The following is a 16,481-nucleotide window of genomic DNA, read 5'->3' as shown; positions in this document are numbered from 1 at the left end:
ACCACTAGAGCAGCCGGAGTAACAAAGTCAGGAGCTGAGTTCAGTCCCAGCACAACCAGCACTGACTTGGGGGAAGCTTGGCTGAGTCACTGAAACTCGCTGAGCCTGGGTTTATCCATCTATGAAACGCTAACATTGTCTGAGGAGAACCAAGGAAGATCATGCATATAGGACAAGGTAAATCCTATAGTCCATTATTTGTATCTGCGAAGCTGTAAGCACATGCTCTCCTGGCAGCTGCATAAATCTTCTGCCCAGGACAAAAGAATGGCAAGTGATATTACACTCAAAGGCAGCTCCTCAATGCAAACAAGATTTTCTATTAATCAAAATCACTAAAATGACAAACCTGTATTTTTCTCGGTCAGCAAAGCTAGTCATACATAGGCTCATCTCCTGAGAGTTTTAAAGTTTCTTACCCCCATTTCTTGACTCGTGTGTGTTTGTTCGACTCTAAATAGTAATCACAAAGGCCCTGGTTTCTGTGTGCCAGGACACATATGTGTGTACCTTTGGGATCTGGGGATAACAGCATTGTTCTTTCTAGCTGTTGCTGTTTAGTCACTAAGTTGAAGCTGGGAAAGATTGAGGGCAGGAGGAGAAGTGGGTGGTGACAGAGGATAAGATGGTTAGACGGCATCACTGACTCAATGGACATGAGTGTAAGCAAACTCTGGGAGGTTGTGAAGGACAGGGAAGCCTGGCATGCTGCAGTCCATGGGGTCGCAGAGAGTTGGACACAGCTTAGCAACTGAACAAGAACTGAACAAGTCACTAAGTTGTGTCCAGCTCTTTTGTGACCCCATGGACTATAGCCAGCCAGGCTCCTCTGGGATTTCCCAGGCAAGAACACTGGAGTGGGTTGCCATTTCCTTCTCCAGCGGCTCTTCCCAACCCAGGGATTGAACCCACATCTCCCTGCACTGGCAGGCGAATTCTTTACCACTGAGCCCCCAGGGACACCTGCTCTCGCTAGACAGGTGCCCAAGATCTAGAGAAATCACTCAGGAGCTCACTCAGACCAGGAGCAGCCTCCCTGACCCCTCATCCTGCACACGGCTCCCGCAGAGCTCAGGGTGCCTAAAGACAGGGATCCCCCTTACCCAAAAGCCACCGCCCCAGCAATAGCCAGTCCCAGGGCTGCAGACTTCCCCCTTCCTCGGGCAGCCGTGAGCGCAACAGTACTCCTCAGGGTCTTTTCCGAGATCCCCTCGATGAATTTCAAGACAGCTTTGGCCTGTGGAAAGAGAAACATATTGGGTGAGCTGTGAGAAAGGCCAAGGTCCAGCCACTTACTACCATCACCACAAAGTCAGGCTGATGCTGAGGCTAAATTGGAGTTGGGGGGAGCAGGGCACAGGGGGCCGTTCTCACCAACCAGCACCTAGACTCTTACTCCCTTGATCATCTCCTCTCAGTCTCCAGGCTTTAAACACCAACCAGATGTTGATAAGCCCCAAGTTCACATCTCCATCCAGACCTCTTCCCCCACACCAGACTCTTCCACACACATAAATGCCCCCTCTACGTCTACTACCCATCTCACATTCAACACCTAATGTCCCCCCAGTCCTCCTCCACCTACCATCTTCCCCAGCTCAGCTAGTGTCCAACTGTTCAGGCCAAAAGTTGCCTCCATTTTCTCCTCCTACCCGATTCTTCAGCAAATCCTGTCCTTCAAAACATAAAAACCCCACATTCCTCACTATCCTCTTCCTCCACCATTCTGGTCAAAGCCACCACTGTGTCCTGCCATTTTTACAGATACAGCGGTGGGCATTATCTCTAGGATAAATTTCCAGGAGAAGAACTGCTGAGTTAGAGTACATTTGCATTAAAATGGGTGTCATGCCAGGTTATGGAACCCCCACCCATATATGAAAGGCGTTCTTCTCTGCAGCCTTGCTGTCTTGCTGTCTAATCCTGCCAACTACACCAACTGTCTCACTGTGCACACTGTTTGCTGAACCTGCAGTAGGCAAGGCGTGAGCAGGGAAGCTGGAAGAAAACTCAAGGAGTCACAGGAACTGCAGATATGTTTAGTCTCATCTGACCGGCACAGCGGCCGTAGCAGCAGACACGCTGCTCTCTCTTCTCATGGTCGACCCAGTGGACACAGCCGTAAGACAGCCATGATGCAGACGCAACGGAGTGGCAAAGGCTTTTCAGGTGGAGCTTATATACGCTGCTGCTGCTGCTAAATCACTTCAGTCGTGTCCAAATCTGCGCAACCCCATAGAGAGCAGCCCACCAGGCTCCCCCGTCCCTGGGATTCTCTAGACAAGAACACTGGAGTGGGTTCCCATTTCCTTCTCCAATGCATGAAAGTAAAAAGTGAAAGTGAAGTTGCTCAGTTGTGTCTGATTCTTAGTGACCCCATGGACTGCAGCCTACCAGCCTCCTCCATCCATAAGATTGTCCAGGCAAGAGTACTGGAGTGGGTTGCCATTGCCTTCTCCAAGCTTATGTATGTTTACAGAGCAAAAGTGGCCTGTGGCCAAGCAGATACATCATGACGCGCACGTTCAGTGCTATGAGTGAGGTCAGCTGTTACATAACCATGTATTTACAAAATGTGGGGCGAAGAGGGTCTGACGACCACCATCTTGGCTAATCTGCTCTTTTCCCACACTTGCCAACACTGGGTACTGCTAAACTTGTAAGTCTTAAACGGGAACGTAGGATCATTGTTTCAATTTGTGTCACTTCAGTTATGAGAGAAGCAGGTACCTTTTTCAAATCAATATAATTCCTGGCTATCTATTTTGTTTGTAAATTACTCTGCTTTTTTGAACTGGTTTTTCATTTATTTTAGAATATTATTTTAGAGTACATTTTTAGTCCAAATTTCATACCCTTTTATTATGTTCATGGATTTTTCCACATACATTTTGTCAGAGTGCTTCACTTCTCTACTCTAGAGCAAACAAGAAAAGGATATGACACAGGGTTCAGCAAAGGCCAGGTTAAGGTGAGTAGGACCTGGATCCCCTCTGAGTGTTGCCATCTGGAGAGACTTGAGCTTCCTCAAGCCCCTCCTCTCCCTCCTGCCTGGGCCTAAGTGTCACTGCCCAGTCGTGAAAGTAGAAGGTGACATGGGGAGACATGAAGAGCAGCACGGGGGGCAGGGGGTGCCAGGAGAAGGGAGGGGTGCTGCCAAGTCGTGGTCACTTCTGCCCTTTCCCCATCCTCTCTCTCACTCCTCTCTGATGATAAAGAAGGTACCAGGAAGTAGTTGAAAAGCAACCTGGAGCCTGCAGCCTGGGCCGCAGAGAGCACTGCGTAGCTGGTGATTCTGTTTCCAGAAAGAAAAGGGAAACCAGCCTGTTGGGATTCAGCCCCAAGTGGGCGGCGTCACCGCAGCTGTTTTCCATCATGAGGGAAGAGCCCATTGCCATCAGGCCTGCACTGCTTGTCTGCTGAGACTGGATCAGAACTCCGAACACACCTGACAGCTTGCAGGTCTCTGGGCCATGTCTATTCAGCTCCCATCACCATCCAAGAACCACCGGAGAAGCCAAGTTTACTAGCCCTGCCACTTCCAGGAGCACAGAAGTGTATCCTGGAAGCTCCCTCCCAGCCTGCTATCTGCACCTGGAGACCAGGTGGACTGGGCACCCTCATCGCAGGGCCTCCTCAGCACTCACACTGGAGCGGGGGTGAACACCAGGGGCCTCCAGCTCTCCTCACTCAAGAATAAGGCATAAGCAAAAACTTCATGTCATCAAAACTCAGTGAGAACGCAGGGGCACAGGCCCACCAGCCTGTACTGGAGGGTCCCTCTTTAAACGTAACCCGTCTCCCCCGGACCCGAGCTCCCTGGACTGTTACCATGGGGGAAGGGGGAGGTAATCCACACTGCTACGCTATGCTGTTCCTACGTGCCCAAGTGTGAGGAACAGCAAAGGCCCTTGCCCCACTGAGGAGCCAAGCCTCATCCTAACTTGGCTTCTGTTGTTCTCTGCTCACTGTCTTTTCCCTCTGCGTGGTTCAGACAGGGATGGGGGTGTTCCGAACGCACACTCACCTGGTCGAGGGTCTTGCAGCAGTCCACCAACACACCCACAGGCTGGGTGTCCTGCAAGCTCTCCTTCAGCTCCTTCAGCTCCAGATCAGAGGGACCGAGACTCTCATCCTACCAGAGAGGAGGAGGAGAAGGTTCACCACTGCCATTGGAGGGTCAGCCCAGGAAACACAGCCTCTCCCAGATTCCCAGACCCCGGCAACTCACCGGGGTCTGGGGAGGCAGGGCCTCAATGCTGGCGGCGTGGGAGGAAATCGGCAGGATGTTGAGCTGGTCATCGATGACAAGACACTTCTTACATGAGGCCAGAGAAAGAATAAACCTGAGGAACAAAAGCACCGTTGTGAGGTACTGGGAGCAACGTCAACACAACAAGGAAGCACTTTTCTTCAGGAAAATCATCCAGCCCACATTTCTACACCATCGTCTGTAGAGCAGGGCCGGATGATTCCCGCCTCCTTTGCACCTGACCGTGCTTTGCAGAGGAGACCAGTTACGGGGAACTCTCTTGAGAAACTGATTACGAGCACTCTCTCAGTGCAGAGCCCTTCAGCTCCGGGTCCACTGGCCGTTCCCACATCCTCCCAGGCTCACCCTTTAGCACTAGCTGTCTCCTTGAGCTGGGAACCCCAAAGGCTACCCCATGTATTCTCACCAACCACAGACGCAAACACACACACAAATGGACAGCCCTTCTGCCACAGGGAGGGAAAAATAAAGACAAGGGTGGAGGACAGCTCCCTTCAGCTATAGCGCACAAACGTTTCTGTGTGTAGAGAAACATGTGTTTGGCTATGAAATCCAAGCTTCTCCCACAGCTGCAAGAAAAGGGCCTCCCACACGACTTTCACAGGCTTCACTTCCATCCGGTAGCGCTGGGTGACTTCCAGACCCACACCTTCTACTGAGGCGGCTGAAACCAGGCCCCACAATTCCCCCAGGCCAAGGTTCCTACACCGCAGCAGCACTGACACTGCAGACCAGATCATTTTCCTTCGGGGCGGGTGGTGGTGCTTTCTGGTCCCTTTACAGCCGTTTAGCAACAACGGATAAACGCCCCCGCCCCACCCAGCCAGGTCCTGACTATCCAAGTGTCTCCAGACACTGCCAAGTCTCCCCAAGGGCAAGACTGCTCAGGTTGAGAACCACTGCTCTAGGCCATGGCTTCTTCCTTCTTAAAGCTTTCAAAAGTTGCTAACTGATATTCCCTAAACAGGGCTCTGGGTCAAAAAAAACTGGGGCCCCTCATGCTGTGAGAGTTTTCAGAGGCTACAACAGGCTCACATGATTCTTCAGAAAGGAAAAACTATATCAGCCATTTCCTAGACATAGTGGGCCAGAAAACCCTTTTGTCATAAGCTCCCTCTTAAACACCAGGGTTCTGTGAAACACATCCGAGGAAACAGGGATCCAGACAAATCACCCCTCTGACATCTGCGCAGGCTAAGAGCCAGAGCGGACAGCGACTTGGTGAGGGCCAGAAGCAAGACAGAATCCAGGCCCCAGCCTCCCACTCACTTTACCCGCTTCCAGTGAGCTGCACGACTACCGCTGTGACTGGGGATCTCAGCGTCTGGGGCTCCTGTACCACCTCCCCTCAGATACAGCGTGGCTTCCAGCTGTGTCTGAGAAAAAACGCACAGCGCACCCCACCCCCCCGACCCCCTGGCCCCGGGGCTCCCACAGTTGAGGAAATGGAAAATGTGCTCGGACCTACCTCTCGTTAAATCTTCCCACCACATCCTGATGGGCCTCTGTCCTGTATCTTGAATGCACGTCCTAAAAGAGACAACATCCATCAGTAGAAGCTAATGGCACTGGGGATCAGCGTCTGGATGTGAAGAAGTTTCAGCAAGCAGCCCTGGGATAAAAGAGGCACCAGCGATGCTGCTAGAATGGAAATCCACTCCTACCTAACCTGCTGTGCTAACCTGGCTGAATGCGATTCGCTGGAGCTGGAATCAGACGCTAAACGCAGTGTTTCTCATCACAATAAACATCCCCTCGCTTCATCTTTAGCTTTTCCCACATTTTATCCAGCATCTCAAAATATATTCATTTGCTCAACAAAATGCACATGCCAACACCAGACATGATGGGTACACACTGGAGTTTGGTAAAGCATGACCCCTACTCTCATGAAGCTTATCATCAAATGGTTGGATGGAGACAAGTAAATAAACAGAAATTTTGGCAAATGTTACGAATGAAAAACAAGGTGTAGTGACCGCTAATGGGGGTGGGGTGGGAAGGGGGACTGCTTACACAGGGTAGTGAGGGAAGGCCCTCTGAGGTGGTAAGCAGGCGGCCAAGTAAGAGCAGGGGGAGAATAAAGAGACACCTTCGTTCACAGATATTTTAAGGAGGGCTTACTAAAGGCCAGGCACTCTTCCAGGATCGAGGAATATACCAGGGAGGAAAAATTGAGTCCCTGCTCCCATGAGGTCTGGAGACTAGCACAGGAAGCCAGATGATAAACAAGTAATATCTAACTTTAGAGGCCTGTAACATGCTTTGAAGCCAAATAAAACAGGTTGAGGAGTGATGGGAGAAACACATATTCTACAGGGGGTGAGAGAGAGGGCCATGCTGAGGAGGTGGTATCTGGGCAGGGACTGGACTGCAGTGAGGAAGTGAGCCAGCAGAAATTCCCATGAGAAGAGCCAGTGGGAAGACCCTCAGCAGAGTGTGCTGAGGGGAGAGGGCACATCTGAGGACCTCTCCGAGGCCAGAGGGGCTGGGGTGAGGTGAAGTGGTGGTGGGGGGAGGCGACGAGAAGTGGGCTCTAGATCTGAGGAAAGCCCATTTCGCCAGATGAAGGCAGCTCACGAAACCCTGAGGCCAATCCTAACAGTTCCCAAGCAGCTGGCCTTGGACACAATTCAAAACCTGCTGCGCAGGACACGACACCCATGTGGCAGAGCCGATGAGTCAGAGACCAGCTGTGCATCCAGGGGGACGCCTTCCTCACTTCCAGCATGGTCCACAGCTTGGGCAGAAAATGTCCCCCCACCCCGCCCCCACCGCTTGGAGTCAAAGTTTCTGCCCGCCTGGGAGTGGGATGGCGGTGTTCCTTTATCACCTACCAGGGAGAGGGCAGGGGAGGACGTCAGGACATGGTCCCCTTATCGTAGGACACAAGTGCAGGCCCTTGCGTGGCTCTCTGTGGGATACTACCTCAGAAATTTTAACTGCACAACAGCTGCATCCTATCTACACCTTGCTGGTGTAGTATTTGCAAATGCCTGAGAGCAAAGGCCTGATTCACACTCCCCAGCACACCCAGAGCCACTGAGACTTCTCTGCAGTCATTTTTTCCTTAGTTGCAGTTAAAGAGCTTCCAGCCCAGAGATGATGCTAACTGTTCACTGGAGTTGCTCAGTAAGAATTCTTAAAGGAAAGCAGAAAAACACAGATTGACTTGAACCCCCACAATCAAGTTTAAAAAAACAGGGACTTACCATGGTCATTGTGTACAACTGCTTGAGTGAGTTCATGGTCCGCAGGAGGATAATCACCAACCCACCACCTTCCACTGTTTCTACAGTCCTGGCCAGCAAGTTTGGAGTCAAAGCTTCAAAATCCTGGAAGAAGGAGACCTTAGAACTAGCTGATGATGCAAAGAGCACGGCGGGGAAGCTTAACCAGGAGGCAAGGAGGGCTTCAGAGTACAAACTCAAGATGATACCCCCTATCAACTCACCAGGACCCCTGTACACACACACAGTCCCTATTTAGGGGACCACAGAAGACAGCCCAGCCCTGGAGAACAGGTGTATCTGGTTTTATATGTCAAAGTGTTTCCCATCATCCCTGATAAAATCTTATTTGGAAAGTTCTCCAGTCTTCATTGATTCTCACATGAATTTCAGAAATATCTCACATTCATTTTCTGCTATGTTCATAGGCAGAAACTGACAAAACTCTACTGTACCACATGGGGGAGCCACTGCCTAAAGGAGCCATCATCACTGCATCTAGTAACTGCTGAGCAGAAGCAACTCCCTAGCAGAGATGGGGTGAGAACAGGCAAAACACTCTCCTCAGCCTCCAAGGTGGGATGTACCCAGCAATGCATGGACAACCCACTGGACGGCAGAAAGAAAAAACCAGAACTTCTGTTCAGAATTTCCCATCTCATTTCTTAATTTATATTTTATAAGGTATGTTTTATAATACATGTAATTATAGCATTGCATGCATATAATAAATACATGATCAAACAGTGGGAACCTGAGCTTAAATGTGGAGAAAATTTGTGCTTAAATGTTTTCTTTCGGGGGCAGGAGAGGGGGGAATGGATGAAATCACAGGTGTCAAAGAATCAAACAAAGACCACCAGGGCTCAAAACAAAGAAAAATGTGAAACAATCTATGAACTCGCCAGGCAAGAGAAAATACATACCAGTGAGGAAACTCACCAGATAGTTTTCAGTGGGGAGGGGGAGGTGTGGAGTGAGGAGACTTTAAGGATTAGAAGGTTGATTGTAGGGGCCGGTTATTCAGCCAAGCACTCTGGATAGGATGTAAGAGTGCTCAGGTCTGTACCCAGTGAGTTAAAACAAGTCCTATTCCTGCCTGGTCTCAGTTAGTTCTAAGAACACAATAAGTTCTAATAAAACAGAAGCCTTCAGTTGGTTCTAACAAGGTCTGGGGTTCTAGGGTCATGCAAAGTTCCATGCTCTATCAAGCTGGTTAGACCCAGGTGTGATGGAGCATCATTACCAGTCTGGCTATCTCTGGACAAGTGCTGCTTTAGATAGAAAATGTTCTTTTTATGGCAGTGAGTTATCAAGTTCCTTGGGAAAGTGGCCAAGTCTTCCACTGATAAAGTCTGGGGGAAGGGGGATACATGTGAATCTTCTCTCCTCTCTGTACACCTGTTCTCGCGGGTAACCAGGCAGCCCGAGCACCCCTCGGGGCTCTGCCCCTAGTTGCGGGCTGGAGGAAATCACCCACCTGGAGAACACACATGCCAAACGTGTTGCCCAGGATCTTGTGCGTCTCGTTGTAGTAGCAGTAGCGAATGTTGGTGGCAGCTACGAAGAGTTCAAAGGGGTCATCTTGCTTTATGTTCAGCGTCCCGTTCTTTATTTTTTTCTGCAGCTGTCGCATTCTTTTCTTCCGATGACTGCAATCACCCCACCCCCCGAACCCCATGAAAGCCAGTTAACTGGAGAGGCTAGAGTTGGGAGAAGGGAACAGACTCAATGATCACCCACTTAAGACTTTCAGAGCTAGAAGGGAACTTGGAAATTATAGGGCTAATTCCCTCGCTTTAAAGCTAAAAAAAGGAACAAAACTGGAGAAGCATTAGAAGAGAAGGGCTTCAGAGGAAGATAGTGTAAGTCTGTTTGCGAACCCTGCCATTTTGATACTTCACTTAACAAGAAGGGTAATGGGAGTCCCTACACCCCACATTTAGCCAGAGCTTGAAACTAAATGTTGGTGGGCTCATTATCTCAGTCTCAAGCCAATGCTTCAATTTCACAGCGCCCCTTCCCAGAGAACCTGGGAGAGGCATCATGATAGTGGGTTACTTTATTCATTTTTCCTAAATGAATTCATCCACTTCCTCTCCAGATAGTTGGATCAAGTTCTCAAGGGCAGTTCTAATCTAAGACAACACCGACAGAAGATACACGGGTTAGAACAGAATTTGGACATCTCCCAGACATCCCTGAACTTCTCTCGTGTCCTAAACATCTCTGAATACTCAAGTGTTAGTTAACTTCTTTAAGACTTTTTCCGCTGTGGACCATTTTTAAAGTCTTTACTGAATCGGTTACAATACTGTTTCTGCTTTATATTTTGGCTTTTTTGACCTCCAGGCACATGGGATCCTAGCTCCTGGATCACAGGCTGAACCCACAGTCCTTGCACTGGAAGACAAAGTCTTAACCACTGGACCTCCAGGGAAGTTCCAACTCTTTCTTTCAGAGAAAACAGAGAACAAGAAAACTCCAGAACCAAGGGGTACAGTGGACCAAAATTTAATCACAGTTTTCTAACTGAAGAGTAGGGCCAAGGCCTTCCTCCTGGGCCTCCACTTCCTCAGCCCATGACTTAGCATCAGCTTTAACCTGATGTTCTGCCACATCTAGACAGGGCTGGGAGAACTACAAGAGGCACAGGAGGGATCTTTTAAAAAGCGAGATCAGGTGGGTTAAGTTGAAAGACAAATCTGCCCAGAATACCCTGAACTGCCATTCTGACATTTACCAAGTGTATAGCAGCGAGAATCAGAGCACCAGAAACTGAAAATTCTGCTGAGAGGCAACAGGCCTTATTCTCAATCTGTATTAAAAATGCTTACCTGCCCAATTATGAAAGAATATGCCAATTATGGCTTAAAAATACATACTGCACATACCGTTAAATGCTAACAATGCCTAAGTATTGAAAATATGGTGCTTTTTATTTTCACCTTTGTGATTTTTCTGTATTTTTCATATTCTTACAATAAATTTTTATAATGTTTTTAAAGGCAAAACTATCTAATTCAAAATCTAGTTTCTTTAAAGCAGAGTCAAGTCTCTTAAAGACCAAAGGATAAGAACTAATCAAATTTAGCCTTTGGTACTAAAGTAAAATTAAAATATTAGAGCCTGTTAACAATACACTCAACAAATAGTAACTGACCACCTAGTAAAACATAGCAGATCCTTTGAAAATATGAAAATATAAAGATAAGCAGGAGAGGGCTCCTCGCTAAATGAACTTACTTACCAGGGGGCAAGCGATCACATCTTGAGGGAGAGAGAAGGTAAGGTGCCAAGCACTGTACAAAGAGACAAGGGCTAGAGAGGGCAGTGGGGCCATGCGCTACGTCTGAGGGCCTTAGGAAAAGCTTCCTGCAGGCCCTGAACAGAGGGGAGTACCCTGGGCAAGCACCTCAGCAAGTGAGTACAGAGAGGTGGAAGCAGCACCCCAAGCGGGGGAGGGAGCAGGGGCAAAGGCAGGGGGTTTCGCCAGAGCAGAGAGCAGCCGGGGCTGGAGATGCACCCTCGGAGTCCACCCCAGAGACAAACTTTACTCTGGGGGTAGTGGAGGGGGAAGAGGCCCAAGGACAGAACCACACAGGCAAAAGGGTTGTGGGGGGAGATGAGATCAGAGAGAGGGAAGCGCTTAGAAAGGCAGTCAGGGTAAAAGGAGCGCGTTTCTGAGGTGACGCTATAGTGGGGTATCTGCCAAGGATCAGTACCCCACACCCCAAACTCCTCCCCACATATGAGTGTAGGTAGAACTGCCAGGCTCCCACTAGGTGGCCCACCCCATTTCCTCTGGCCCAGGGCTGGATATCTTTCCAAAAGAATTTGGGAGAAAGACCGATTTCTGTGTTGTTGAACCCAAACCACGTAAACCTCAGGGGCGATTTCTGCAATGGGAACCACAGAAGGCAGAAAGCTGTCCTGAAGTGGGAAAGAACAGAGCAGACCCGAGGGATGACGCAAAGACGAGGGAGAGAGCAGGAACCAGGGAGTCAGCACTGCGGCTATATGCCACCCCCAAGGCAAAGCGAAGTCTCACCCCCGGAGGCTTCAGGAGCTAACCCGAATACTGCTGACCCTTGAAAAACCTGGGGGTTAACCTATGTCTGACTTAAGAGTCGGCCCCTCTGTAACCACAGCTCCCCTGTATCAGAGAATTCAACCAACCACAGACCACAGAGTACTGTAGAGCTTACTACTGAAACACATTCACATATAAGTGGAGTCCTGCAGTTCAAACCCACACTGTTCAAGGGTCAACTGTACTTCAATAGATTCCATTTGTGCCTAAGTGTGTTTGTGTTAGAGATCTCATATTTACTATGTCTTAAGTTCCACAATTAAAACAAAACAAAACAAAACCAGCCAATTGTCAGACAGCACACTAGTAGAAGAGCTCTGAAAAGAAGGGGAAAGAGAAAAGCTGCTGCATTAGGCATCAGGTGGAACTAGCATTATTAAATGCGCTCGATCAGCTGAGAAAACTAAGAAGAAAAATGGCATGCAGAAAGCAAGGAATTGGGCTGGGAACATAAAAAAGCATGAAAAGATTTTGAAATTCATTGTCAGGAATGAAGAATGAACATCAGCTCTATTATTTGCTCTGCTGGGAAGTGTCCTCAGAGACGGCACCTTTACTAACAATCCCTTAAAACCTAGGTCAAAGAATCATTTCCTGTCATTTAACTAAGGAGCAGGGATGGGAAATGGGATGGGACACTCAAAGGGACACGACTTACCTGCTGAAGCCCAGCTCTTTCTTATAGCACCACAGCACCGAAGGCCGAGCTCTCACAGTTGCTTTGGACAACATGTGATGGAGTATGACTACCTGCCAAAGAAAAAAGCCACAGAATCTTAGGGCCAAAAGAGACCTCTGGGATGGCCAGACCCAAGACCACAAGGCAAGCAGCGCCCAGGTTGGGACTAAAAACCAGATCACATACACTTCCTCTTGTACTCAGTATCAAAAGCTGTTAACCTATCTACTAATAACTCTAAATACTGAGTATTCATCACTTTCAAGAAATAAAGGAAGGTTCCCACGAGGCATTTCACTTAAAAGAAAACCAAAGAGACCTTAATGTCATCATGTGTAAATCCCCAGATGGTCTGTAACATGCTGACTCTCTGGAACAGGACACAAAGTCAGGAAGCATTTACCAGGTCTTACCTGATCCTTCCCTCGATCTCCAACCACAACAAAAAGAGATCTTTGCCGCTCAGCTACCCCATTCTCAATGAGAATCCGGATTCGGTTATCCACTTTCTTCCGATGCATGGTGAAAAATTATCACTAAAACAGAAGGAAAGGAAACACAACTGGTCATGAACATCCAGGCTCTGGGTGAAAACCATTAGCTGGCTGCCTCCTGTGGGACAGGAGCTGAACTACGTACATTTATAAGTATTATTTTATTTAACCCTCAACAGCTCCCTAGGGAAGACATCAGCCTTGTTTTTTATATTAGGAAACTTAGGCTTGTAACTGAGAATGGAAACAGGTTTGTAACTGCGAACATGTAATCTGACTCTATCACAGCATCACTGAGGCTTGGACAAAAAGAGATGAAAGAAGAAAAACTCAGGAAACAGGACTTCTAAAAATACCTCAAGAAATGTATAGATTAAAAGAACTGTGTGACTTTGCTATGTATCTTTTGTACATGTTCATGCTTTTTAATCTTAATTACAATGCTGAGGACATTTTGATAACATTGTTTTCAAACAGCTGTTTTGGTAAGAGTCTTAATAATAAGCCAGTTAAGATTTAGCTTAAAAACATTATCAAATAGTTGACCCAGGGTATGTCCCCTTGGGCTTCCCTGATAGCTCAGTAGGTAAAGTATCTTCCTGCAATGCAGGAGACCCCGGTTCAATTCCTGGGTCAGGAAGATCCGCTAGAGGGTTAGGCTACCCACTCCAGTATTCTTGGACTTCCCTTGTGGCTCAGCTGGTAAAGAATCCGCCTGCAATGCAGGAGACCTGAGCTTGATCCCTGGGTTGGGAAGATCCCCTGGAGAAGGGAAAGGCTACCCACTCCAGTATTCTGACCTAGAGAATTCCATGGACTGTACAGTCCAAAGAACTGGACAAAGAATTGGACACGACTGAGCAACTTTCACTTCACTTAGGCTTGAAAGGTGAAGAAAATGTTCCCATAAGGCATGGAAAGCTATAATTCACACCCCTCTGGAGGAGTTTAAAAATCAGAAACAATGTTAAAAAAAAAAAAGAATAATTAAAACCTATGATATATTCATGGGAAAATAAGGAAGTTTTCAAAAATATTTGTTCAAAATCACTTTCAAGATTTATCTAAGGATATGAATATAGATGCTTATTAGAGGATAACATGGCAATATATATGTATATACATTAGATACACATCTATTTTTTTAAAAACTGAAATGCACTTATTAATGAACAGTGAGATAATGGGTGATTCTTATTTTGTTATTTTGTTTTGGGGAGTTTGGGTTGGTTTTTTTTTTTCCTAATTCACATATATTACTAACAAAACCAGAAGAAGAAATCAATGAATATAACTATGATGGCATGTGTACAATTGCTTCCTCAAGGGAAAGAAAACTATACCTAAGCCTGTACGAAGAGATTTCAAGTTATTGTGATTACAAATGATAGAACATTGCATCATTATCAGAATAGATACACCAATAAACACCAGAAATATCAATTATGCTTCTACAATGTAAAAATAGAAACGACATGTTACTTAAGATACTCCAGTGCTAGCTGCATTCTACACACAAAGCTCATTAACTGAAACTTAACCCTGTATTGTCTTCCTAAACTCTCAATCCAAACATGGATTTATTTTAGCAGTTCTTTCTTACTGTAAAATACTATGTCACAACCAATGGCTCTTATTTTATACGGAAAGGACCCAATATAAATACTCAAATACCACCAAGGAAGAAAAACGATGGGAAACATGATTCACATTCAGGTGCCCTCCTGATTTCAAAGTCTGAACTGTTTCCAGGTCACCAACCAGCTTGTGAGCTCAGCTGTCCGCCACAAAAAAAACCCACCACCAACCAACAACTAATTATTGCTTTTTGTTCTAATTACTGTGAGTCCCCGAAGTAGTACCAAATAAAGTCCTGACTTCAAAGTTTTCATTTTCCTTAAAGAAAATATTTAAGAGGAAGAAATGAGGGATAATCTGCCTAAAGACAGATAAAATTAGATGTAAAACTTAATTGTTACAGACAGGTGAAAGTCTGAGATTACTGTGGGCTGCAGTTGCCAAGGAAGGCTTAGTGGATGAGGAAGGCCTTGATGGCAGAGAAAAAGTTATTTTTCAGTATTCATCTATTACTCAAACAAATATACATATTATCTATGCGCCAGGCATCATTCTAGGTGCACTGGTAAACAAAATAAAGTACTGAGTGTTCTGCTGAATACGGAGTATAGTGATGTAGCAACTAGCTTGGGCGGATCTGGATGAAATGAGATTGTCTCTGTTCAATGCCAGGTGCTGCCATCAGGAAATGTGGACAAGCTCCGCGGAAAGCAAAAGTGTTGTCACTCACCCACTCAACCCACCCCACCCCACCCCAACTACAGCCCCTAGAGGGAAGCGATCAAGTCACACAACCCGCAAGAGCGCTGAGAAGCAGAGGGTCCTGTGATCTAAGAGCACCCGGATGAGGCGGCAGTCGTGATGGAGCGGCAGTCGGCATGTGTCGGGCACCAGCACAAATGCAAAGCCTTCGTCCTGGAGCCAGTCTCATCCGGGCCCAAGAAGGACGCCGACACCGATCTTGGCACCCGCCCCCAGCCATCCCGTGGAAGATACCTGCGCCCGGAGCCCGACGGACTACAGCCAGCAGCAAAGCGGAAGCACGTGGAGACACCGAACTTTTGCGGAAGAGGCGGGCGCAGCCTAACGGATGCCTGGCAGCCGACTCTCACAGATCACCCCTCCGCGACGCGCGTCTCGCTCGGGCGCTTAAAGGCGGGGCGTGCGCCGGCGCACTAACGGAGCGGCGACGGCGAGAAGGGACCTTTTCAACCCGGTCGCTGAGTGATGACCTCAGAGCCCGCGGGGCGGAGCTGTAGCAACCAAGGCTGTACGGTACTCTCTGCGGGCTGTAGCCGTGGTGCCGGGTGTCGTTCGCCTCCTCAGGTCAGAATTAAGATACCGTGGCTACGGAGAGCAGAATAAGTAGATGTTCGCCCCCGCATGGCCTGTCCCTGCGTGCGGCTAACTCGGGTGCCCAGACAGGTCCGGGTTTTGAGTGTTAGCCTGGTTATGCGAGATGACTGGCTCCCAAGTTGTGTGCGTAATTTTGAGTCCTCTTATTTTTAAATAACGTCCTCATGTGACAAGATAGGGAACTCAATAACATCTTTCTCATTCAGCTCACTTGACCCTCCTCACCCTCAGTCATGACCTCGTAGACTTGTCTAGGATTCCGTAGGTTTTCTACCCACTATTATTGCCGCTGTACTTCGCAGGCTCTTCAGGCCCGTACCTGGCTGTCAAACGCTGGAGTTCTTATGAAAACCAGCTCTGGGGTTCTGTTGTTTGGTTACTTTCTTCTACTCCACTCCTAAGCAAACTGTCAAGCAGTTGACTTAAAAGGCCACATATAGTCATGAATTTGGGGACGAGAACGTTGAATTTAACACATTCTAACTGCTTTTCTCGGATGCCACTATCAGCCAAACTCATTTCCCTTTCTACCTTAAACACCGTCAAATCAAAATAATTCTGTAGCTACAAACCTAATCGGCACCATCCATGTGGTCCAACACCCATAATTTCATAATTCCCTCAGCAAAATGTCAATATGCTAGAGATAAAGTGACCAAAATTTTCCTATCCCTCTTGAAGTTTAACATAGTCTAGGGAGAACAAGGTGTTCAGAAAAGTATCCAGTGAGTAAAAACTAACGGACATAGAAAACATGGAAGGACTGTGAAATGGTGAC

At 47.6% G+C, this 16,481-nt stretch overlaps 1 protein-coding gene across 1 annotated transcript in view; it reads right to left on the bottom strand.

The window, feature by feature from the left end:
• Positions 1-15,528, bottom strand: part of NAT10 (N-acetyltransferase 10) — a 38,290-nt gene extending 22,762 nt beyond the window's left edge. Inside the window, exons 1-9 of the mRNA XM_043481529.1 lie at positions 15,344-15,528; positions 12,689-12,811; positions 12,255-12,346; positions 8,984-9,155; positions 7,486-7,608; positions 5,742-5,803; positions 4,232-4,346; positions 4,028-4,135; positions 1,104-1,237 (exon numbers count right to left, since the gene is read on the bottom strand). Of these exons, the coding sequence (XP_043337464.1) occupies positions 1,104-1,237; positions 4,028-4,135; positions 4,232-4,346; positions 5,742-5,803; positions 7,486-7,608; positions 8,984-9,155; positions 12,255-12,346; positions 12,689-12,796 (914 nt within the window). The 5' untranslated portion in view covers positions 12,797-12,811; positions 15,344-15,528. The remainder of the gene's footprint in view (positions 1-1,103; positions 1,238-4,027; positions 4,136-4,231; positions 4,347-5,741; positions 5,804-7,485; positions 7,609-8,983; positions 9,156-12,254; positions 12,347-12,688; positions 12,812-15,343) is intronic.
• Positions 15,529-16,481: the final 953 nt, after the last annotated feature.

Source organism: Cervus canadensis, chromosome 11 (assembly GCF_019320065.1).
Source record: "Cervus canadensis isolate Bull #8, Minnesota chromosome 11, ASM1932006v1, whole genome shotgun sequence".
In the NCBI taxonomy this organism is placed as follows: Eukaryota; Metazoa; Chordata; class Mammalia; order Artiodactyla; family Cervidae; genus Cervus; species Cervus canadensis.
The sequence above is the reverse complement of the archived record's forward strand: the minus strand, read 5'-3'. Positions and strand labels throughout refer to the sequence as shown.